The 26,906-nt window shown below is 32.5% G+C and overlaps 2 protein-coding genes across 5 annotated transcripts in view; one reads left to right on the top strand and one right to left on the bottom strand.

The window, feature by feature from the left end:
- Window positions 1-26,906, bottom strand: part of Fife (regulating synaptic membrane exocytosis protein fife) — a 145,710-nt gene that overhangs the window by 10,592 nt on the left and 108,212 nt on the right. For 2 of the 4 annotated variants that reach the window (XM_083080502.1, XM_083080503.1), the window contains exons 13-20: window positions 25,545-25,657; window positions 25,356-25,420; window positions 24,076-24,134; window positions 9,765-9,943; window positions 9,160-9,375; window positions 8,525-8,853; window positions 7,280-7,465; window positions 172-259 (exon numbers count right to left, since the gene is read on the bottom strand). In XM_083080502.1, the coding sequence (XP_082936628.1) occupies window positions 172-259; window positions 7,280-7,465; window positions 8,525-8,853; window positions 9,160-9,375; window positions 9,765-9,943; window positions 24,076-24,134; window positions 25,356-25,420; window positions 25,545-25,657 (1,235 nt within the window). Of the gene's footprint in view, window positions 1-171; window positions 2,418-4,021; window positions 4,166-7,279; window positions 7,466-8,524; window positions 8,854-9,159; window positions 9,376-9,764; window positions 9,944-24,075; window positions 24,135-25,355; window positions 25,421-25,544; window positions 25,658-26,906 lie in introns of those variants that run through there. The other 2 variants (XR_014435471.1, XM_083080504.1) reach the window with 2 other exon arrangements.
- The window catches only part of LOC145960802 (cytochrome c oxidase assembly factor 3, mitochondrial-like), a 132,613-nt gene continuing 123,396 nt past the window's right edge, over window positions 17,690-26,906 (top strand). The window contains exon 1 of the mRNA XM_083080508.1: window positions 17,690-18,159. The gene's annotated coding sequence lies outside the window, so the exon portion shown is untranslated. The remainder of the gene's footprint in view (window positions 18,160-26,906) is intronic.

Below are 26,906 nucleotides of genomic sequence, written 5' to 3' on the forward strand. Positions count from 1 at the left end.
ATTCAAAATGATTTCTGCCCATTATTTTATCGTTAAATACGATGATTGAAATACAATATTAATAATGTACGATGTCGCAAAATGTAATTGATGAATCGATAATAAACATACTATAAGTACGGTTGGAGTAGAATCGATTTTAACTTGTCATAAGAAAGATAGATCGCGTACCTCCATTTCTCATCTTCGTCGGATTCGCTATTTCGATCATAAAATCTCTCAGGAATCTCCATGACGCTGTCTTTGCGCTCACCCCGCCCTACGAGTTGAAAGATATCTTTTCACATTATTGATCATCGACCAGGTTGCAATCTGTATGGCGTTACACGAGTAATAAAGAATTTGTCACTAAACTATAACTCTCATTCATCGAACAACTTTATTCATCACACATAATTATCATTCCTATTGATTATTTTCTAAGTGCACGACCACACAGATCGCAGGTCATTAGGTTATTGAAAAAGACAATTTACACCTGCCAATCAGAAGACTCAGTTCTACAGGCTTGTTGTTTTAAACTCAGTTTTGCGATAGATTTCTCAGAGAAGCTTCCTACTGAACAATACAACTGCAAAGCGTCTTCGATCGTATGAATTTCAATATAATTTTAATAATCTACATTCTATTATTAATATATTATCACACATCTTTATAAATAAAATATTTGTTATAGAATACATTATTTAAATATTTATTATAATATATTTTTTAGATATTTTATAAAATATTTAAATAAAATATTTATTTTAAAAAATTGACAATATTTCATAAAATAACAATACTATATTATAATAACGATATTATATATATTATAAATTTTATTTAACTACCACTCTTATTTAAATAGATAATTATAAAAATTCTAGCTAATTTTTTAATATAAAATAGATAAAAAAATAGATAAAAAAGAGGTTTTTTATATATGTAACATTTATAATACAAAATGAATAAACTACATACATTTTTTGCATATTATATTTTTAATAAAATCATTTTTTGAATTGCTTGTGCAGGTATCATACAATTTTAATTCACAAAAATGTATGGTAAAAATCTTTCTATGCAAGTAACTCAATCAATACAAATGGGGCTGCCAAATCGTGAAATTCAACGACCGAAGCTTCCTGAATTAGATAGATATATGTAATAAGTTCCAACGCGTTCTCTCTCTACATAGAAATAAGATACAAACTTTGACTCCAAAGTACCAGTGATAGCAGGGGAGTTTCAACTATACGAAGAGGAAAGTTTGGTCTCGATAGCTGTAATAAGATAATTAGAAGCTCGGAGAGCTAGTATGTAGTTAGCTCTCTTGTTCTATCGTTAACGTATTCCGTTCAAATTATAGTTCTCACATATTTTAATTTTTATATTTACATTTCCTTATTTTGTTATTAGTTACACATAAATCAATTTTAATTCTGCCACATATTTTTTATCTAAACAAAAACTTTATTGAATAACTATATTAAATATATACAATTTCAATATATTCAATAAATTCAATATATTCAATATTTCAATAAATTCAATATATTCAATATATTCAATATATTTAATATTTTTTCTTTTTTCATCGATAATAAGCCATTCAGCAATAAGTGTATAGATTATTTCTCTCAAAATATTCAGAAATTGACTTGTTTTAATAAAATTTTTAAAAGATTTGTGACACAAAAAAATATATATTTTTATTTATTTATTTAATTTTTTTATCATATTTTTGGATGCAATATAAATTTTCAATTAAATGTTATGGAAAATTTTAAGTACATTTATAATTAAAAATAAATAAAAGAGAGATAAAAAAATAAAAATAAGCCAGTAAAGATATAACGTAGAATCAATGAGAATTATAATATAATCAGAATTATAATATAATACAGACAGAGTTTGTTATAATTAATTAATCATATCAGTAAATTGCTACTTGTTAAATGCTCAAGTCAATACAATGCTTGAAAGACATGCAACAGTACGATGACGACATTCGATTTTTCTTACCTAAGATCATAATTGTAGATAGCAACAATGGTGTAGCAGGACGAGTGGCTAACGATCATACATTATCTACAAATGCTAATAATGCATTCTTAAGCGAATATTCCAAAGTGTTACCTATTCACTCTAATTGCAAGAAACGGTTGGGAAGAAATAAGCAAAAAAGGAATCACCAGGCTTTATAGAATAGAATGCAGGACGTGGATAAGGTACTTTTTCTGCTTTCTACTCACCTATCTGCAGATGTTTCGAAATTGCACAATTTCCATAACGTATAAGAAAATACACGCAAATATAGTGTAATTATAACAAATTGCAAATTTATTCATCTATTTAGTTATGCTTAAAGTCTTGCTAATGTTTTAAAATAATTAAAGAATATTTCTCTCGGCTTGGTACGTGAATATATATTTCTGCAAGAATATTAGAATATATTATACAATATAATTACAATAATTAAACTAAATTTATTACAGTAAAACTGTACAGTGTAACTTTGACAATTAATAAGATTGAATAATGTCGCGCAGTTAAAAGCAATTTAAATGAAAATATTCTATATGTTAATTTTTGAACAATTGTCTTATTCAAATTCACTGAAAATATAATCTTAAGAGAAGAGGGAAAAAAATAAATGAGTTAATTGGAGAGGAAAAGAAATTACATGTTAAAACTCTTGACGTTTAGAAAATTAAGTAGATTAATAAATAAAAGTAAAGAGTAAAATGAGATACAACTGCGAGAATTTAATGATGTATTCAAGAAGTTGAAAAACCAACAGAAGTATAATTAATCTCGCTGTAAAAAATTATACCACGATGGGATTACGCAGACGAAGGACGCGTATGTGAAAAGAAAGAGATCCAATGAGTGAAGTTTATCAACACATATTTTATCTTCATTTTATGATAAATGACATTGCGTGCATCTCTGAAAATATAATATGGCGTGTATCGAGGAGAAGACAAATTAACAGCACGTGTGCGCAAAAAAAAAGAACGTAGAAATTGAACGTAGAAAAAGTGCAAAAATAAAGTATTGAGACATGCAAGAGATATATTTCAAAAGCGACATTTTTTTATTAAAAAAAACATTGATATATCATTTAATTTCTTTTTATAGTAGTACCTTTTATAGAAGTACCTTTTATAGAAGTACCTTGTCGTTGATTAATAAAAATTGCATAGAAAAGAACAAGAAAAAACAAGATAAAAATAAAGGTAGAAAGAAACTGCAAAAAAAATCAAATGTTCATACGTAGGCAAATAGATAGAGTTTGTTATTTATAGACTGATTATAAAACATATTCGCTCTCACTATATAAAAATTTCTATCCGGAAGATATCTTTTTTATTTCGATTATAAAATTCATATCACTAAAAATTAAGAAACAATTATACAAAATTAAAATGTTAAAGAAACGTTTGAATAAAGATAGCAAAATAATTATTTGATACATTATTATAAATATTATCAAAAATATTTGAAAAGTTTATCATATCTTCTTTCTTAAATGCAAGATGTTGTCAGTAGAATTATTATATATGTATATATAATAATTATATATTATATATTTTTTATATTATATATTATATATTTTTTTGATATATGAATCTTTTCCGCATATTTTTAGTAAAAAAAGTTTTTTGGAAAGTACAAAATAATAGTTTTAAAAATAATTGTGTTAAATTTGAAGATTTCAATCTGAACGAAAATATAGATAGGAATATATATAGATAGGAATTTTCGGATTCTGTTTTTATTTCTCAATCTATTTGTTCCAGCCATTATCAAGTATTGATGAATATTAACAATTTTGTTGTGTCTGCGTATCAATAAACCTACCTCTATTTTCTCTCCGCTACAGAACAAGTAACGACGCTTTAGAAGGAACAAACTAAGGGAGGCAAAAATTGGAAGCGAGATCCTGCTCAAGATATATACAGTACAGATAGACGGAAATTGGCGGAGGAAAAGAGCGATAGACAGTGAACGACAGAGAAAGAGTGTGTCTTACCGGAAGCCCGTAACGTTGGTTGACAGTGCCCTGCGGTTATTTATCGAGGTAGTATGGAGTGCGGCAGTGGGAAGGAGGCCGATTTACCGGTCCTCGGAGACACAGGCTCGCACTGCCACACAGTAACTGTTGGGACTACGCACTCTGTTGTCGTTGTTGGTGGTCGATGGTGGTTGATTGTTTGGTTGGTTGGTTGGTTGGTTGGTTGGTGGTTGGTTGATTGGTTGGTTAGTTGGTTGGTTGGTTGGTCGTGCGTGCGTGGCCCACGATTTGTCGTCGATAATCGGGGTCGTGACGATGGCCGATGGCGTTTCGACCGAGCGAACCGAGTGTTTCGTGATTCGAGTCGAGTACGAAGAGCATTCAGAGTTTTGGGCGGACGATGCCGACCGAGAAAGGATATCAAGATAATCAACAATATAGCGAGGCGTTCTCAAGTTCAAAGTGCACGCCAAGCAAGAGGCAGTGCACTTATGCGAACGAAGATGCACACAGATGTCAACAAGTCGCGGAGAATGGAGCGACAAAGACTGATTAGATGATTGCGATTCTTTGGTGGCGCCGAGATGCTTGATGATCTCTTCAGACGCGGCGACGAGGTGGATGTCGCGAGATAGCTTAGACAAAAGCGGAGAAGAGAAAGAAGGAGAGATGGAGAGAGAAAATGAGCTATACATTCCCTAGAAACGTCAGCCAGCTCATTTCTCATGCAATTTGCAGCCTACTTCCTCCGCAAAATGCAAATCTACTCCTAATCTTCATTATCATGCTAGCAGATAGAAGTGACAGTAATCTCATGTTTATTCGTTTAACTATTAAAGTTGACACTTTATTGCGGTTTTAACTTTTCATCTCGTAAAAATATGGCTATTTTAACCACATAAATTCTATTAGCACGAAATATTTTGATTTTACCATATATTTTAAATATATATTAATTTTTGTAATCATCAATTTTTGGAATGCTCACAAAAAATCACTCAAATACATATATCATCGCGATCCACCCCGTGCGTTCAGCACGTGCCGGAAGCCGCCAATTAAAGCAACCAGTTAAGCCTGAACGATGAAGAAACGATAATTTTGTTGACAAAACAATTAGCAGCGCATCATTATTATGACAGCTTGGCACGCCTAGTGTCGATGAGGCAAACAACACTCGGAGGAGTGGATGAGAGGCTGAACAGCGTAAGAGCAGACAGAGAAAGAGAGAGAGAGAGACAGAGGACGAAAGGTAGAACGGCGCTAGAATTATACAACGTGCGTGCAACAGCACAGGAGCGCAATAGCATATTATGTCTTCCGTTGTTTGCTCCGGTTATGTTGGTAGTGCTGGTGATAATGTTCTTTCTTCCGCTTCTTGTAAAAGCTCGAAGCACTGCGAGAGAAAGTATTTTCGCTATTTTCGAGTCGTTACTGTCAGGCTATAAGACGAGCAGTCAGCAACAGACACAACAGCGGCGCGCAACAACAATTGTAGTACAAAGGAGAGCACAAATGGTGTTAACTTTTGCTTGGCTGGGATGAAGAGAAAACATTGACTTCCGTCCGTAGAACACAAGCCAAAGCGAAAGATAGGCACAAAGGCGTGGGATGAACGTGGCGATTTAGATGCTCGGTAAGACCACGTCAGTTCGTCGACCGGGACGATGACTTCTCAAGTGATGTAAAAAAGCGAATAATGATTGACGAGCGAGGCTCGCGCAGGAGTCAGCACGATGAATCACTTTGCTAGACTCCGAATGGATCCATTAATGATAATGGGAACGCTTCTACTTCGATTCTGGCTCGATTCCATATCGACGTCAACGTCGATCAATTTCCTCGAAGTTTGGCAAATACATATGCCGATTACTATTGGCTTGCTGGATATTTACAGTGTAATCCAGGAATGAAGCAGACGCCGAATTGAACATTAAGCGTATGAACGATGAGAGGACGGCGCAATTGAAGATACAAAATAGAAGGCAAATTTCGAAAGCGGTCATCGTCATGGTCGACGTTAGATGCAAATCTGAAATCAATCTGATCCCGAAATCCCGAAGTCACGTCAAGATCCTTTCTAGGTCGAGCTGTTCCGTTAGATATTATAAATTGACAAATTGTTCTTTTGGTAAAGAAGGGAGAAATTTCTCCGCATGTTAAGAACGTTCGCTCAGTCAAACCGCGCAAGATCGACAGGACGTGATAGTGCGAGACAGATAGTAATTGTATCCGAAAACAAGAATATAGAAAAACTTTACAAAATGGTACGATATGTAATAAACATATAGATGCGGATTATATTAAATATGATCGGAAGAATAATTACAAAATAGAACTGTGAATAAAAATAAATGCATTTCATTGAGAAAGATTTTTGACATATAATAATAAAAAATCCTAGAATCCTAGAAATACTTTTTTATGACATAACAATTATACATTATTGTAACAATCATTGCGAAAGAGTGCCCTGCTTTTTTTGTATTATATAATAAACAACATAGTAACATAGACTTAAAAGAATAAAAATTAAGAGAAATTTTTAAAATTTCTAACACACGTGCTTTTACCATTCAAAAACTTAAATTTACACAAATCACGATAATTATACTACTCTCTTATATATGAAAAATATCTTTTGCAAAATTTTATAAAAATTTATAATTTTCTATTAAAAGAGTAAAAAAATTTTTTTTATGTAATTTTCTATTACTCATTTTTCAGTTGGGAGATGAAAATATATTTAAAAAATATATAAGCTAAATATAAGTTGCTGAAATTCGAGTTTTTATACAAAACAGTTTTATAAAAATCGAAGTTTAAAAATAGGGAGAAAAAACAACAAGGATAGAAAAAAGGAGAGAGAAAGAAAGATTCGTTTAATGTAACGAATGTGATTAGATGATCACACATGAGACGATGTATGAATAGAGTAGAGAGAGTATGCACACATACACGCATACACTCCCACACACATACTTATATACATTTAGATGCACGATATGCATGATATGATGAGCGATCAATGATACTCGCTGTTAGGATTAGATGATGATAATGACGCGATAAGCCGACGAGAAACGTTAAACAACAATAACGGTGATAAAAAGGAGAACAAGAGAGAAAGAAGATTGTCACAAAATGCAGTAAAAATGATCGTGGAGATTGTGACGAGCGAATGGAGAGGTACAAAGACAGACAAACAGACGGACGACGGACGAACGAACGAGCGAAGTGATGGCCAAGAGAAAGCAAGGAAACGTTTATACTCACGGCTGCCACGTCTCTTGTCGCCCGTGAGGCTCATCGTCCTGTTGAGCTCACCCTTGGCCGCCTTTAGCGTTCGCAAACCCTCCAGTATCTCTTCAGGATCCCTCATCGGTCTTGTGAACGAGCTTCGCCGCCGATCACGATTATAATGCACTATAGCAGGCATATCGGCTTCGCCCATGCTTCCACCTGCGGAATAAATCCGATGAGACGTGATTAGATACAAATGCACGAAGTTATATTAGAATGAAAATGGGGAGAAAAATTGATATCCCTGATTCGCAAATTAAAATCTAATTCTCTAATGTAAAGATATTAATTTTAAGAGTCCACGCATTTTTGTGGTCTTTATTAAAAAGGAATATTATTATTATTATTACTGTATCTATGCGTATTTCTCTTTAATGCTACTTTAACGCTCGTTAACTTTCACAATACGGTGCATCGAGTTTTGCTGTTTACAACGTTTTACGCGAGCTTTTTGCTGAAGCGACGTAATCGAATAGCGATAATCGAGGAAGCTGTTACTTAAGCGTGCCAAGTACTTTCAACAAGCACTCGAAGGTGCCGAACAATAGCATCACCACTGGCTAGCCACTATGTCGTTATCATCTTTGAAAAAAAAAAAACAAAAGAAGGGTATGCTTGCTTAAGAATGAAAGCCAGCTTGCAGTAGAAAAAGGGACACAATTTATTGGGTCAAGTATTTGCGGATAATATCAAAAATTTGGGTAAAAAGATCTTTTAAAAATAAAATTTTTACTTTATCAATTATTTGTATTTGTTGAATGTGTTGTTTCATAAGCGTATTCAAAATTGTTTATATTGTCGATTTAATTATATATACATCGAGTAAGATAGATAAACCTAGATAGATAAATACTCCATATATCTGAAGGAGAGATTTTAAATTACAGTTTTACATTATCAATAATCTTTCATTATTATATCTTTTCATTTTAAGCAATAGTTATATTAAATATCACACACACACGTTTAAAAATTAAAATTCTTTTTCTTACGAATAAATTTACTGAATTGTTACTCAAGATATCATTCGTTTAATTAATATTCTATTCTTTTTTTATTTCACTTCTATCATACTATTAAATGCTCTCATAATTAAGCATCATATAAATCTCTTTTAATCAAGATCGATGAAGTTTATTCGAAAAAGATTCTTTTATTGACACGTTAGTATTCCCGTTAGAGAGAAAACGTATCTCGAATGTTTCTCGTGATACTCACGTTTGCTATCAGTGCCGCCTTGACTTTGGAAGCTGCTCCTGCGGCTACCTGGGAGAGATCTACTGTAATCCCGATTGAGCTCATAAGGCTCGACCTCGAGCTGTTCGGACTGGCTGGAACCTCGTCTGGAACTGCTATGCCAGGCGTGATCTGGATGCAAGAAACAGAATTCTGGACTACCACTGTCACTCTGTGTATCGTCGCTATAGCTACGATCCCGCAACTCCTTCCTCAGCAACCGTTGGGCAATGTCCGTTGACAATGAACCGCGTGGCGAGCAGTATGGCGATTTACCCGTTCGAAGCCCACGTGGATCCTCCAATCGATACCTAAACGTTTCATAAATCACAACAATTACTTAAAGAATATAAAAAATTTATATAATAAATTAAAAAATTATAATTATTATATTTTTAAATAAAATTATAATTATATTTAATTCATATTAATAATTTAATAATTTTATTCTTAAATTTTTGTAATAATTCTTGTAGATAAGAATAATAATAATTATAGCATAGTTTGTGTGGTAGTTCACGTTATACCACGACAATCAATCACAGGCTATGTTGTAACAATTTTATGCCATCCAATATTAAGTTCTCCAATCTTCGTTCTTTGAAAGATGTACTTACCAAACCGCTCGATCATTTTCAAGCGCTCGTTGAACATCGACAGTGCATTCACCGAGGAACACATTATCACCATCAGGACAGTAATCCCAGAGAGTCACCTCGATCGCACGTTCCATCAGACTCTCGCCATCAACTCCGGTAAAGAACAATGTAGCATTCCAGATAGGTTTCTGGGTCGGCTCGGCCACGATAGTCTTCAGGGAAGTTGCATCGCCGCTGTGTGAAGGTCATAAGTAATTAATCAATCTCTCATTTGGAGTGTCGAGAAACATAAAATAATAAAAATAAATTAAGAGGAAGAAGTTAAGTCTCTTCGCGTAAAATTCTAAAGGTAGTTAATTAAAAGGTAGTTATGAAAATGTAATTTAATAATTTACGAAACTACTCTTAAATGTTATTCAATATTGTATATTCCGATTTTTTTATGTAATTTTTTTGAATATATACAATACTTTATATATATATTATTCTGTAATTTATATATATTATTCTTTCTTTGCTTTGATACATAATACATTTTATACGATCGGGAATCAATTTCGAGAGAGTCGAACGTGTGTTGGACATATCCAATTCGAAAATTTACGAGATGTCCGTGGACTTACCATGGCGGAGCAAGGATGAGCTTAGCGAAAGCCTCCGGCAAGGTACCAAATCCAGTGTCTTCCCGAGCACATAAGTCATCGGCCATAAAAACTGAAACGACCAATTCCTTGCGTTCCGCCTCGTACGAAACTTGGATTTGTATCCGACCAGTCACCTGCCTCTCTTTTGCTAATTGCTCCTAAAATATAGGAAACTGGTATTAACATCTTTATTATGTTAAGATGTAAAGAATTAAGAATTTTTAAACCTGCAGGTGGTAACGAATGTTCTTTGTGCTTTTCATATAATTTAGATAAAATTAACAAAAAATCATTAAAGTGACGATAAAATTTATATTACAAAATTATCCAAAATAATTTTGAACACATAGTAAATATTAAAATTCGAAGAAAAAATAAATGTTAAATTATTAATTTTAATTTTGAATAAAAATTCTCAAAGAAATAATTGCATGTTTTCAGAACGAATCAATATCTTTAAAATATATTAGAAATAACATTAAATTAGATTCATTAATTAACAGAGTTTAGAACAATAATAGCGATAAAAGTATTTAATTAAAAGTATCCAAATCTTACGCTAGAATTTTAAAGAACTTTTAACAGAACTTTCGTGTCCACTTGCGGCTGTTATGAGGAACTGGAAGCAGAGTTAATTTTGCATGCAGAAGCAGTTTCACGGTAGAGTTTTGTTGAAGAGATAAAACGAAGATGAGAATGAGCAAACTAAGAGCAGTCCTCGAGGTTTAGTTTTATTCGTGTCAAAACTCATTCCGTATTACAGATCATACAGCATAACAACTATGAATATGTATGTGTATATATATATATATATATATATATATATATACATATGTGTGTGTGTGTGTATGTGTGTCTGTATATTTGTAGGGATGTAGTCCCAGGAAAAGTATTAGTTTTAAAAAGTATATTAAATTTTATTTGATTCTCTTTTAACTAGTCACAGATCGATAATCTGTTGTAAAAATAATAAGGTATTTAAAAATTAAAAAATCTATAATTATATTTTTGAAATAGTCTCAAAAACACATACAGAATTTTCCAAATTCTTTAATCTAGTATTTCAGATTGGGATTTTTCAACTTTTGTATTTGTAAATTTTTGAATTTTTATATTTCTGTAATTCTATTTAAAATTTTTTTGAATTTTCTTTTTACTAAAAAGACTTAAATCAATACATATTAATTATAAAATTTATCCTATTTTGATATTTTTCTAATTATATCTTGAAACAATTTTAATATATTATTGTAGGACATTATATATAACGTATAATAAATTTTTTTCTATATTTTTCTTATTTATTTAATGTAAATGAATCATGGACTATAACTCTGGACATGCGATACAGTCAAGAAAAACGTTCGTTTAAACAGGCCTTCGTTAATTTTCATTTGTCTCAATTTTTTCGCTTTTACGCGATCCACGATTTATATATTCTCTTCTCGGTCTTCTTCTCCTCTCCTCGTACTTCTCTTCCGACTTGTTTCCACGATATCCTTCATATATCTTCTCCGCAATTCCAATTTCACTGGCCTTCTTAGATCATATCCAAATTATAATTGCAAAAACATAAAGAAATCGTTCATTCATTATCCTTTTTCTTTTCACGTACGGTTTTCCCGAACTGTACGCTATTTATTACATGTGTTCCCATATACATTTACTTTAATAAAAAAAATTTTTTTCTATGCGCAAGCAAAAATACATATATGTCACAACGCGCTTCTTCGGCTACGTCACATTATGTAAAGATGATATATTTGTCATAAAATTTTTATCCGTAATTTTTTAATTCAATAAACAAAATAACTTTATCGTATGCTTTTGCATTGTCTACATGAAAGCTCGTCTATATATCATCTAGTAAATTGAGTGTATTGCTGTTTGTTTATGAAAACGGAAACCAATTGATATTATACTACTATTATTTCTGTTAATTTTGAAATAGGATATGAATTTGGGATATAAATCTCATAACCCCATTTTGAAACTGAAATTCTGATATTATATCATAATTTTATCGAGAACATTCCGAACAATAATATTTCAATCTGTTATATTACATAGCTTTCTAAATAAAATAATATGTATGATAAATACTAATCTAAAATATATAATATGTATTAAGCTTAGGATTATTTAATAGATAAAATTTCAAATTTTTCGAAATATTATATAAAAAATTAAATTCTAATTTTGCAAATAGAATTCAAGATAACTAACTATAATTACTCAATTCTAGTGTTAAAGTAAAAATTTTTAATATTTATATAAACTTTACGGGTACATGTTATAATTAATATAATATATTATTAATATATTTTGTATAAATATATGTGTATAATCATTGTAAAATACTTTTTCAAGCATATAAATTAAAACGAAAGAAAGGAAGAGAAGAATGAGAATAATGTGATGTCAAAAGATAATTAATAATTATAAAGAGGGAGAGAAAGAGAAGATTTAAGATTATATATACTTAGATTATTTTTACGGACAATCTCCCTGCTAACAGGTACGGTCTCGGTAATGGGAATAGAGAAGTTATCGCAGACGAAAGTGGGGATGAGAGAATCTTTTTATCCCGATTTAAAGTAAAACGTAAAAAATAAATTTTAATGAAGATGGCAAGATGAGTTTCTGAAAAGATATCACGGTGAAGTAATTTAACCATGAAGTTTTCTGTCTCCATTATCTCTCCATAATAGTTTCGTATATTAAAATCATCGCGAGCAAGTTTTGTCGCTTAATAATCATCGCTGGAATTAAAATCTAAAATTAATAAAAATCATATGACAGATATATTTAAACAATTCTCCTCTCTAGGAAATTGAAATCTATTTTTCGTGCCATACATTATAAATTACCAATTATTTATATATAACGTTTCTTAAATAATACATTCATTGTATATTAAAAATGGAGACAATCAGAAATGTTAAGATTAATTATCGCATGTAACTACTGTATACACATATTTATTATTTTGTTTTCAATCTTTATCAAGCATCTTCCATATATTGGCTACTATCTACGCTATTATTACACGTGCACAGGTTCTGTCGAAGCCGAAGAAGTGTCGTTGCGACAAGCGTTGATGTACAATGTCAGTCTACGGTTGTTTCTAAAGCTCGCACTTCCCAAGTATAGCAACCGACTAATGTTGTGCGATACGTTTCGTCCGTCCAAAAACATTTATTCAATGTATGGTCGACGGGAGTATGATCCATTAAATTCACATTCCCACGTATCTCGCGTACTCTATATACTAGGGAAAGCGACAATGTGACAACAACCAAACGCCCGCGTTTCTCCATCCGAGCAAATATTATTGTTAAAGATTATCGATAGCTTCGCTTGTAGATCGGTCGTCGAGCATTGAGCAAAAATGTTCACAACTCCAAAACCCCCCGCAGAACGATAAGAACTAACAGAATTATTGAATGCCCGTGTCTATTTATATTCGTCGACCGCGTTGCACATCGATGAAACTGCACAGGTAGAGATTGCAATAGCATCGAGAACAATTGTGAGCCCATCACGTGAGAAGATTTGACAGAGGACCGAAAAACTATCTTTCTTCCCCACCAATATCGATCAATCGCAATCGCGAACAACATCGCGGACAATGCGCTCGGACGTTTGGCATTTGTGCATCACTCAGGACGAGTTTGGTGTTCGTGTGTCTGCGCTCGCAATCAAAATTAAAGATAGCGGATAGATGGGGAAAAAAAGAAAAGAAAATAGCCATATAGAGATACGTGTATATGTAGAGACAGAGACAGAGAAAGAGAAAGAGAGCCAGAGAAAAGTTGGTACACGTCGATCTATAAATTGATAAATATTACTGAGCTAAACAACGAGGCAGCCACAGACGTACGGGGAGAATTGGAAGAGAGAAAGAAAGAAGTAAGAGAAACGAGTCGCAAAGAAAGAAAAAAAAAAACGCTAACGTACAACTAGAATTCGTGCCAGTTGGGAGAGAGTAGCGTGGAGGGCCAATATGCTAAACTTGCTCAACATGGACAACTTACATTTCGTCATTTTCATTTCTCTTTCGTCTCAGCGGATCTATTGCTTTTTTTTTTATTTCTGATCATATTGGTTTTTTTTGTATTACACGGTGCGGTCGGCTTATGTCAGCGGGTATATACAGGGAGACACACAGTTGCATATATGCATGTATATATATGTATATATATATGTATAATATAAAGAAACGTAGATGACATCGAGTATGTACATACGTATGGGCGGAAGTAACGGAATTACTTAGAGTAACGTAGAGAGTGAAGAGACGGAGCACACAGAGTATGTAGAAGTCCAGAGAGGAATCTCGTGTAAGTCTCTCGTACATCGGGAAGAGTTAAGGACATAGAGCAATCTAACAAAAAAAAGTTAGAGACAGAGAAATAGGAAACGAGAGAAATGAGAGAGAGAGAGAGAGAGAGAGAGAGAAACAGAGAGGGACAGAAGGGGAAAAGATATAAGCTGAACGAGATAAAATAATAAAAGAGCAGTATGTGATAAGGAGAAAGTGAGTTAGACAACGAGAGAATGAAAGAGCGGAACGCGGTAGAGATGGAGATATACATTTATACATATATATGATCTTTCTCTGGCAGGGTAAAAATTACGTAAAGAAAGATCGAGTGCCACAGCCTCCGTGTATGCATGTAGTCGAGCTTCTCCGCGAGAATCTCTTTTTTAAACTTTTTCGCCGTTTCTCCTTTCTATTTAGACCGCTTTTTCGAGAACGCGAGAAGGATAATTCTCACATCGCGAGTTCAGGATTTAAATCTCGTGGAGAAAATCTGGAACAGCGTCGGAGCAATTTTACGAGGTGAAACTAATGAGCGTTTTTCTGCTCGTTTTATTTAAAAGTAGAATTTTCTAAGCAATATATATTGCCTGAAATATTATATTTTTTCTGTATAAATGTAAAATTTTTTAGTATTTTATACAGATAATATTTCCGATGTATAGTTATATTCGAAAATTGTACAATGCCAAAACAAAATAGGATTTAAAATAAAACAAGCTATATAAAAAATTAAATTTAACAACATCCAATTTTTTTACCATTTGCGCGAAAAGCGCTTTGAATTTTAAAATATTCAAGCTCCAAATGTTGACAAGTAAATTGTGCAATATCCAATTGTGTAAGAGTAAAATCACAAACACGCGTAACGTTTAATACTTCGGATTATACAATATACCTGATAAAGTATATGAATAAAATTCACTCGACACCATTCCATCCCTTTGAAAAACAAAAAGTCCCGGATTTGGTGTTAAAGAAATTCGACATGTGCGTTGAATTTCGCGACGGATCGCTTTCAGGCGATTTTAGTCCGCGCGAAGATCAGCAATGAAGCAGAGAAAGGAGAACAGCAACGACACAACTCGCCCCAACTGACACTTTCGTTTCCTTCTTTATGCTACGCGTCTTTTTCCGAGTCTTCTCGTTGCACGCGCGTTTATCGCATTTAACGCGTCTTGCCTCTCTCACGTGAAACGAAAAGTGCAAAGCGTGACATTCGTTCTCTCTCACGAAAGCGACGGGCACGCTCGTGTGCTGCCTTTTTTTCTTTTTTCGCCACCACGTACGTCACGTTTTGGAGGATCCTGAATATCACTATCATCTCTGATTTTATTGCGATTTTATGTAAATATCCTGCAAAGAGAGACTCAAAGCGACTGGGATTTTCAAAGTAAGTTGTTGAAATTTTAAACTTTGTCTAGCTTTGTCAAAAAAACGCCAATTACTCAAGGATTTTTGAAGACGATATGACTTGTTTTACGAACTTTAAATCCGTCTAGAGGTACGCGATTTTACAAAATTGGCAAACGTTTGTTGTAGTTGTAGAGCTTGCATTGAAGAATCGATAAACCCTGTATTCGTTAGCCCTAAGATATTACTAAACGTTAATTATATATTAATAGTTATAAAATTTATACAATTATCTATATATTGTTTTTTTCCACATAGATATATATATGTATATAATAACTATTACATTATTTAGCAAACGATACATTATAGAAATCTCTACATTCGATAAGATTCAGTTTTTACCTTCCTATGTTAGCAAAATTCTGACTCGTGTCGTTACTTACTAAAGGCGTTTAGAATCCACGCTACAGTACCTAAGGTAAAATATCGATTATTGCATGTGCAAGCTCTATAAAAATTGCCAAGCAATAAGTATGTATCCATAGAGATATTATTTGTCTTTATTTTCTTATCAATTTGACTATCAACGAAACGTACGGGCCGCGAAAGAGATTTTTCAGTGTACAATGCTTCAATTTGTTTCTCAATGTAATAAAATCGTTATCAATGTTCGTTTATCAACTCTGATCGATGAACTCTGTCAATTACGAAAATAATATTGTCATTTTATACATTATTTAATTATTATATTCTACATTCAAATTCCTCTTTTCCTACCTCACAATTATTTTATAAATATATAATCACGATTATATAAAACGTGTAAGAAAAAGAGAGAAAGAAAGAGACAAATTCGAGACTTATCGAAAGAAATAATAAGAGAGAGCTGTTGATAATAATAAATTAACTTGAAATAAAATCGTAAAAGAGAATTTGGACATGTGATAAGCAATTCTCGAAATTGTTTCAGAATTCACAAACGAAAGATAAGAAAAATAATAAAACTATATTACCATTTCTCTCTTAATATGCCGAAGTATATCGAGCAACGTAATCGTTTGAAGTTTGCAAAGAACTATCATTTCGCGGGACCATGAGTCATAGACGCAATAAAATATAGTGTAGATGGCGCACATACTCTATTTTTTCATATGTAGTTTACATAAAAAATAAAGAGGGCGCCATTACATCAAAAATTAGTTTGTCCCTTTTACTCGATTAAATAACTAGATTTTTTAATAAATTTATTCTTTAAGATTCAATTCTTTATATATTTATTATACATATATTTGTTACATATTCTTGCTTATGTTTGAAAGAGAAAACTAAAAGCTTTCTTTACCTTTCTAATTTCCGCGCGGTGCATCTATACTATTTATTATGTCTATGACACGCGCGAAATTAAACGTGTGATCAAATATTTCGTTTTCCAATATCGCGTTTATCCACGTTGTTAATTGCCAGAGATGAATATAAACATGTAAATTTCTTTTACAATAAATCAATTATTTCAACAACATGCCAATTAAACGTCACATCATATTTTTCCGCGCGTTGCGTATATGCCCGCGAAGTTTCATAGGGCCTGTTCTTTTTAGCTGCACTGCTCCACTAGTGCAATTAGTTAGAGTGAAAGAAAGTATGTTTGTCTCTTTCTAACTTATTGCACTAGTGTAGCAGTGCAGCTAAAAAGAACAGACCCATGGTCACGTGATCACTCCTTGCAAACGTCACTCACTTGACTCACTACGTCATTTTAATTGCGCGTTTCGACGAGTCGTGATTGTCTCGCATTCTCGCGTCTTTTTGCGTGTTTCCGGACAAATTGCGGTCGCGAACGTATGTCGAGTGTGTCGTGTCTAAGTGTGTCGTCTCAGGTAATCGTCTCATTGCGTGAAATCGGCTTGCACGATGAATATATCTGGCAACAATCTTTGCCGGCGAGAACCGGCGTTTTTCATCGGATGGATCGGAAGTTTTAGCAAAAGTATCTTAATATTTTCTCGATAATATTTTCTCCGAGGATCTTCTCTATCCAACATCTGGGCATCGAGAAACGATCGCAGGGACCGCAAGGAAGATCCTCGCGAAGCGAGCGATTTCGCTCGCCCGAGATATTCGTATAGACGTCGGGACGGTCGCGTCCGCCATGATTGTGACGTCACGCCGGTTCCCGCGCGATTTACGTCGCACGCGTCCGCCATGATTGTGACGTCACGTCAGTCCTCGTGCGATTTTACGCCGAACTTGACGCGTCGCGCACAACGCGAGTCGGGAAGTTCGGGCTTGTTTTTTTATTTTTTTTTCAGCGTGTCAATTTGACCACTCGAGGACTGCCAAGTGTGTTTTTTTCGGGTGATCGGTGACGCCGGCCTGTAAAAGGATGTACGCGTTTTTCGCGAGTGTTATTCGCGAGCGCGATTGAGTGTCGGGAGTGCCGAAAGTACGAACGGTTGTTTTAATCTATAAATTCTGATCCTGCGAGTGGGTTTTTTGTATACGTCAAGTATATATGTGCCATTGATGTCGATCATGTTTCCGTAAATCGCTATCTGTTCGAATTTTTTGACAAATACGCGTGTTGGCCCATGTGATTGACAATGAGTGCAACGAGAGACATCGAGGAGCATCGAAGGATTGAAGTAATGGGGATTAATCGACAGAGGAAGTACATTGCTCGTTTACGATATTGAGGTAACGTTGAGTGCATATGCTATGTAATATTTATGCTATTTGTTGCCGAATTAATATTATCGGAAATTTATCCGCATTCCTTCCGATGTAAAGGGACAGTTTATTCCCCGCATTTTAATATTTCATATTTTTCTACGACTGATAAATGATAAATAAAATTTAATTTATTGTCAGAGAAATTATCAAAAATTAAATGTGATTATTATAATTATCTTTCAAGCTATGCAATGAAAATCATTTAAATTATAATTTTCATAAAATGCGATGATATAATTTAATCAGCATATAAATATGTAATCAACAAGGTTCATCAGTTTTTCGGCATGCACACTCTCGCAGATACTTTTTGCTGTTTTGGTAAATGTTTTAATGACCAACGCATACGTAGCACAATGTTTTTTCCACAAGATCGGGATGAAAAGAAAAATACATTCGAGAGATTTGGGAAGCTGAGCCCTAACCATCGGAAGCATGGTCTAATTCTAAGCATGGTAGCGATCTTAGCCTTACTCAACAATAATCGTATTTAAAACACATAATTTTTCGCTTATAGACATATCCGATTAATCTACACGGATATCATTTGATTTTTTAACATTCATAAAGGTAGAAATTTGTAGGTATAATGTATTTTTTATAAGTAATACTCCGCTTTTTTCAGCGAAAAATGCATGTATCTGATACAAAGGATTAATTTATAAAATTATGCGGATATGACATATGTATTGCACGTTGTAGTTATATGTAACATTTGAGATATGCAATATAATATTGGAATATCTTTGCCTAATATAAAAATTCGTATCATAAAAATAAATTTCCATTTTGGTATACTCGAGAAACTCGAGAAAACATTTAATCGAATGATTAAAAATAAAGTGCCATACATTTTATAAAAATACTTATGCAATATAAATATTGTTATAAATATTTATAATATTTATAATATTATATTTATAATAAATATTTACAATACAAAATTTATAATTATAAAATATGAATCCGTGCATAAAATAAATTAAAATTTTTTCTTGTTTGCATAATTCAATACATTTAATTGAAATATTTTATGTTTGTAAAATTAATGAGAGTCTATTTAATATTCTATTCTCTTGTTATAAATAATGCTTCGTATCAGATACACGTCCCTCACGCTTGAACGAGCTTTATACTCTATGGACGCTTATTGGTCCAACTGTAAAAATTCCTCATGAGAGATACAGTGGTCCATAACAAAGTTTTCTAGTCTATAGATCAAGGAGTATTTACATTGCCGGTCGCGCCGCGCAAGATGATCGGTTTAATGCATCGTACGATGTATCCAGGTGGAATTGCGTTAATTAATAGCGACGTAGTCAAGTCAAAACCTGAGAAAATCTAATTTTCGATCTCGATCAAACCTCAAAGTCTTTCCAAAATTTGTTTGAACAAGCAACAATATGTTCTCAATCGTTTGTGTTTACGCGATGAAGTAAAAATGTAAGAAAAAAAAATGTAAGTGCACATCTTTTTTAATTTGTAAAATTGATTAAAATCAGGTTTTGACCGAACAGCACTTTACATCGCGGATGCGCACCGATTAAATAAAAAAAAATTTAATTTGCTAAGTACTTTATCAAAACACCCAATATACACAATACCTAAAACTGCGCTAAAATACTAAATTCAGTATATTCTCCTGTATATTCCGTGCTTTACAATCGCTTCTACATTTCTGAAGCTCGCGTTAATATCTAGGAGCCGTGTGAATTTCCGCTTTCGCTCGTTCGTTGTCTTGAGAAAAACAAGAAAATAATCTAGCAACAAGAATCTCTGAAAGAGATTCTCTGAAAAAGATTCTCTGGAAAAGTTTTTTTTGAATATTTAAATACAATGTACATATGTACAATTACGATAGGAAAAGAGAAATGCGTCAATGTATTTCGTACTAATTAAAAATATTTTATATATTTTTAATTTATAATAAATTTATAGTAAAATAATTGTTCGCACACAATTATAACAAAACGCACACATGTCGAAAAACAAGTCTTTGTAAATTAAAATTTATTTTAATCATTTGTTCCTAGGTTTTCACGTAATAATGTCGCGATTAATATTAATTTTTCGCGAAAATGGGCAATTTCCATAAAAATTCTCAATAGCGATACGAGCAACGCGCTGCTCACACGGCTTATCTACGATTGATTGTACGAAAGCTTTTCTCTTTCTTCAGACAGAAATCGGTTGCGGTGTCGCGTTGCGAAACCGACGGACGGAGGTGTTCATATAAGCTCGCGTTTAATCGATATAATTACATACCCGACCGATTCGTGTACCACGTTCGTTTGCGATAATTAATCGAGGGGGCCGATCGAATAGCGTTGCGTCGAAATGAACCAATGACGCATCGGCAAACAATTAAATTAATGGCCACACGAGAACGCGACAGCCGAGATCGGGGAGGAAGAGGAGGAATAATTCGATCACTAATCGATTAAATTATTTTAGCGGATGACAGGTCTCGGTAGCATTCGAAATTTTGTGTTTTTAATGCTTGAATAAAGAGAAAGAAAAAAAATTTTAAAAAACAGATTTTTAAATATTCTGGAATTTCAAGATTTATAATGATACATATATTGAAGTATGTATTCCGTTAATTGGTTTAGTTTCCGTTAATTGATTTCAATGAAAAACTTTAATGCCCTTTAATTTGAGATGTTAGAGTGAGGTTTTATAGATAATAAGAATCCCTTATATAGTAATATTTACAATAATGCTAGTTTTCAATAATAGTAATAATACTGTATACAAGATTCTACATTTATGTATATTTTTTTTAAACGACAAGAAATTGCAATAATTATACTTTTCGCAATTGTTTTAATTTTTATCATTTATTTTATAATCGCATTACAAAATACATTAATTTTTTTTTAGTATGGAATTTTTCATTGAATAATCAAGTCAGAGTTGATCTCTCTTCATATTTTTGCTCATATTTTTGCAATCCTAGAATACTTATATGAAGGTAAAGAACACCCCCGATTGCGCCGAAGAAAACGAATTGGCGTACACCGTAACGCGCATTTCTGCTAGTGATTGTACGATTGCTGCTATATGGCCTATAAAGGGGTCATATATGTGATAATGTCTTAATAAATTTAAGTTGTCCTCGAGTCGCATCGACAAATCCTATAATCGATATCAGGCGGTAAAAACCAGTGCCGTCAATTCAAAATTTTATATATTTTAATCAGTGAAAAATATTACGAATATACACGATCTTATATAAAATTATAAGTATAAATCCAAATATATAAATGTATCAAATCAAATGTATAAAATCAGTATTATTTGATGTTGTTTTATTTTTATTTTTAAATTTTTGTATATTTGTATTAAACTAATTAAGTATAGCTGTTTAAAAGATTCATATTTTTACAAAAATGTTTCTTAATTTTTGTAGAAATATTAAGTGTTACGTGGATATTTGCCTTCAATACGTTCATTAATTTATAGAATTTATAGAAACATTTCACAAGTATTTTACATATAGGATGTTGCGTAACTTTAAAGGTAAACAATCCGGCGTAATAATTTCGACATTCGTGTAGCATATTTTTCAAAGTTCGCTCCTATATATTATTCGAGTATGCAAACAGCTAAGATCGCTATCGCTGATTGAAAAACAGCACACATAGTGTACATACATATCTCGTGGTATTGGAAAAGCGTGTTATTGGATTCACGCCACTGGTTAAATCTGTCATTTTTTTCTTTTTTACTAGCTACAATACAGTCTTCTCCTTAAATTTCGTCTGTAGGTAGCTCAAGAAAATTTTTTACAATTACGATAAGAATTCCGCCTACTTTTGCTAAAACTCTCGTATCTGATAAGATACTTTATGATCCTTAAATCACAGCAGTAACGAATAAAAATGACAAAAAGAGACGAAACAACATAAAAGCAATTAGCAATAAATTCTTTGTAATCCACGTAGACGGTCGATGATATATGATGATCACTATATTCTCGTCAAGTTTTATCTTTTCGTGCAGTTTTCGTAAAAAAAGAAAGAAATACATTGATCATAAAATTTTTAATTTTTTGAATATTGAATTTTGAAAATACGTGATAGAGAGATTGAAATATCTTTTGGATAATTTATTGTTCGGCACTAAAATATTTTCTTATATATTATATACCCTTCGCTCGCTGAGAATTTAAAATATATGAAATATAATAATATTCGAAATGCAATAATTAATGTAATATATTATAATAAACGAATGTAAAATTATATTTAATAAAAGGACTATATCCGATGGATCACGAAATTTTTTAAATATTTTTGTTGCTATCACTTTTCTCCGATTAATAACGCATAAAATACGTGATTAACTTCGTATTTTTATTATCCATAAAATTTAAAAGGCTACATTACTTAGCTTTTACTACACTCTTTTTCTTACCACGAATTCTAAAATCACACGAGCTTGAGGTTGTCGCTAGAGATCAAAAACTATTAATTACTATATATTAAAGATCAACTGAGTTGAATTCTTTACAATTTTTTTCTTTTAATATTACCTAATTTTTCAAAAACACTCGAAAGTAATTTTCTACATCGTCTGAATTATCCTTTTATGGGCTGACTTTTCTTTTATTATTACTAAAATGCGATTTTCGAAACTTATCTGACGACAACGCGAAGAACATTTTGCTCGTTTCATTTTGCCGAGAAAAAAGGGACATCATAGCTAATTACATCAATGTACGTACAATATTTACCTGTAGCAATTTTCTCGCACGATTAGTGAAAATGCGCGGTTGAATTGTGTCGTATCGTGTCTTACTGAGGTAAAATCGGCGTGGATTAAAATTGGTTTTATTTTCCATGAATAATACTCACAATCAGTAAGAACATTCGAATACTTTTGTCAGCTTTTCTTAAGCACCATTGGCAAAGCGTTTAGATAAGATTGTCGGTCCGTGAGAACGAATTTAATGTAATTTAATGTAATTTAGGAAGCAATTCGGCTATTGGATCAATGAATTAAGAACGCGAGTAATCAAAGATTGGACGGAATAATGCAGCAATTGATGTGAAAACAAATTTTCCTAATATATGAAAAATTATATTATATTTTTATCGCAGAAATTTTGCATTATTTATATATTAATACCATTATTACGATTAAACTTGTTGTTACAACAAAGATGCGTATAGATATTAAAATTTTAATTTGCGATTGTAAATTGGCAATTAACTTTACAATTTTTTTTTACAAAATAATATATAAAAAAATTAGAGATTTGAACGGACAAATTTTTGTTCAATTCTCTATTGTACAAAAAAAAATTGCGGCGAATCCAATAAACAATTAGACGAAACGTCGAAGATGTAAATCAATCATGCTGTTTTTTAGGCATCAAAATTGATTGATCCGCGGACATTTCGATTGCGATTACCGGAGATTTTTTATAAATTGTTCGTGACACTTTCGACACGCTTCGGCACATTCACGTAGCTCGTTCACTTTAACTGATTTGCACGTTGACGCTAAAAGCCGCGATCTCACGCACTCGTCCACACACGTCACACCCGTCACGTCTGCCTATACATCCGTCGTTTACACGCGTGCACAATCAATTCGTGTTCGTGTGCGGTTAACACGAATAACACGTATTATATTATATGTACAAAAACAAAGAGAGGATGCGCGAGGGAGGAGAACGTCTTTTCCTTTTCGATCAGCTGCTCCCTTGCGCTTTTCTCCTTCTTTTTTTCCTTACGCTCTTATTCTCGGCTTTTTTTAAGCGTGCTTATCCCCGAGTCTGCGTATGCATCGTGTACATCGTGTAGGGTAATGAAAGAAAGAGAGAAAGAGAGAGATGGTCAATGTGTGTATCAATTTATCAACTCGTTATACCGGCGTTTTTGGCAGTTTCCTGCGCGTCGGCGACGAGGGCGTTTTGTCCGTTTCGGTTTCTGCAAAAATATTTTAACATGCATTGTATCAGTAACGCACACTACTGCAATCATTTTCCATACTAACGATGTAATAAAAATTATTGGGAGTCAGTTTCTTAATTCGCTTCATGTGAGAACAATTATGTAATGGAAACGCATATTGAAAAACTATTCTAGATATTATGAATTAAAATTTTGAATATGTAAGTCAATGTATGTGTGACGATACATTTAATATTATTGCGTTATAAAATGTGAATAATTTAAGATATTTATGATGTGTTGAATATATATATGTAAATGAAATTCAGGAATATATTAATATTAAATGTGTAAATGAGATTTAGCGATTATAAAGGTTGATAAAAGTGGCATATACAAATTTTTTCATTATAAAGATAAGTCTGTTAAAAAAAGATTTTATACCCTGAAATTTTTTACAAGCAATTTTAATTTTTAATGGTAGATTATGTCCACGAAATCGCGTATCTTCTCAATTCACACAAAGAAACGTGACCACGTGAGAATATAAAGTGGCTTAGCAAATATTCACGAATACGAAAATACTCGTTCTTCATCTTGCGAATATTCTCGAGGTCAAAACGGAACTGTGTCAGTAGTCAGAGGTCATTCTCGTCCTCGCAACGTCCTGGAGTCCCACTTGGGACTTTTATTCGTTATATAAAAAGCCACTACACACACGTACTATTCGGAGTTATTTCCAGAACGATATGTATGAAGTCTACATTTCTGCGTTATCTTTTAGGTTTTTCTTTTCTTTATAGACCCGATTTCGAAATGGTCGATCTTTATCATTCTTGTCGAATCAACTAACAAAATGTAAATGTAATGTAATTGTAAATGTAGTCACAGTTTTATGTTTTTTCACTTACAACGATCGTCGTGTTATAAATGACTAGAGAATGCGTACGTTTTATCCATGATACTATTTTGGATATAAAATTATTTTCATAGAATTCATATTTAGGACAAAAATCGAAAAACGATATTTTTCAATAGCCAATTTACAGAATAATAATAAAATTCTTATATATCGATCTTCTCAACACATATTTTTGTACGACGAAGATTATTTATGGAATCGTGTACAATCATTATTTCGATATAAATAATATGTATAACTGGAAATTTTCTTTAAATTATATTGTTTCTGCAAAAAAAAATTAAGTAAGAAAACTTCAAAAGTCATTTTGATAAATTTTATCTGTTGGTACTTACCCATCAGAAGACCCAAATTTGTAGGTGTTTTCCCAGATTGCGGATCGTCTAGTAAGTCTCCGGTACTGTTTTGCGAGGGCGTCATAGAAATTAGTCGCCGGGAAACACGAGGCGAATATAGAGAATCGATTTGCGGTTAGGTCTGTTCACAATCGTCTCATGGTAATATCACTATATGCATTGACTTACATATCGGTCGCATGCTCCACCACCAACTCCGCTACGTCGTCGGTTCGCTCGATTATCTGCTGCACCTCCTCGAAGCTCCGATCGATAAGAGATACGCCGGACCATTCTAGCACCTACACACAACCATTTCACACATTTCGATATATATATATATATATATATATATATATATATATATATTAATATTGTTGAATATAAATACAAAAATATGAGAAAAATATTTTTATTTTTTGAGTTGCTTATTAATTATTGGGATCATCTGATTCTTTTATTTTAGTTGATATTTCTTTTATACAAATTAACATAGACAATCAAAATATTTAATTTTTAATATGTTATTATAAAAATATTTTATTTTATAGTTTACGATAAATCCCGTAACAATCCAACATTTAAATCTATATTTTTTATTCGCGATAACGATATTAATAACTAGAAATCTCATCTTGCATGTGTTTTTTTTTTCTTTTGAATATTTTTAAATTTTGAAATATATTTTATAAAAAAAAGTTTTTTGTAATATATTGTTGCCTATTAATTTTTAACAATATTCTAAACAATCATAATTAAATACATCATTTGTGAAAGGCATTAATTACATAAGGAGATAAAAAATCAAATAATTTTCGAAGGCATTCGTTTCTTTTTTCAGAATCTTGTAAAATGATTATATGGAATTATCTAAAGAAAGAACGAAGCCACATAGCTCAAAAATTTCCAAGGAATTGTAATCGGTGGCGGCGAAATTAACGTTAAGACGTGTCTCAGCGAGAGAGAGTAACAGAGAGACTGAATTGCAATCGGTTATAAAGGTCATTTCGCTGTTTAAATATTTAAATTACTTTAATTACTTCAGCAAATCACCGTAGGGAGAAACAAAGACGGCGACAAGACCATCGCTGCAAGGGACGGTAAACTGTTAACTTTCGGGAGGGATTCGTCGTGCTAATCCTTAAAGTCGGGGACACATTAAGATTAAGAGTCCGGCTGTTTTAACGATGAATGATATTTATCACCGCGTAAGATGGAGAACCGTGAAAATTGAAATACAGTGATTAAATGTGGACTCATTTGCAATTTCTTATCGTCACACACAAGCGCGCAATCGCGAAATTTAATAAATTCGATTCCTGAATCTGATTTTTCACTGATTTTCAAAGGATTTAAATTTAAAAGTGTTTGACAATATATTCTCCTTATAAAATTGTCGCTCGTGTTGTGTTTTTCATTTCACTATGTCGGAGTCGCGTTTCAATTTACTTTATACTTGGTCGGGTATTAATTAACGAGAATAGAATTAAATGTCCGATTAGGATATTATAATTATTTTGGATGTGGAAAATTCACGATAGTGAAACGCAA

The sequence above is a fragment of the Camponotus vicinus genome, unplaced genomic scaffold (genome assembly GCF_025532165.1).
Source record: "Camponotus vicinus isolate PSW18456_S1 unplaced genomic scaffold, iyCamVici1.0 SCAF_10, whole genome shotgun sequence".
Classification (NCBI taxonomy): Eukaryota; Metazoa; Arthropoda; class Insecta; order Hymenoptera; family Formicidae; genus Camponotus; species Camponotus vicinus.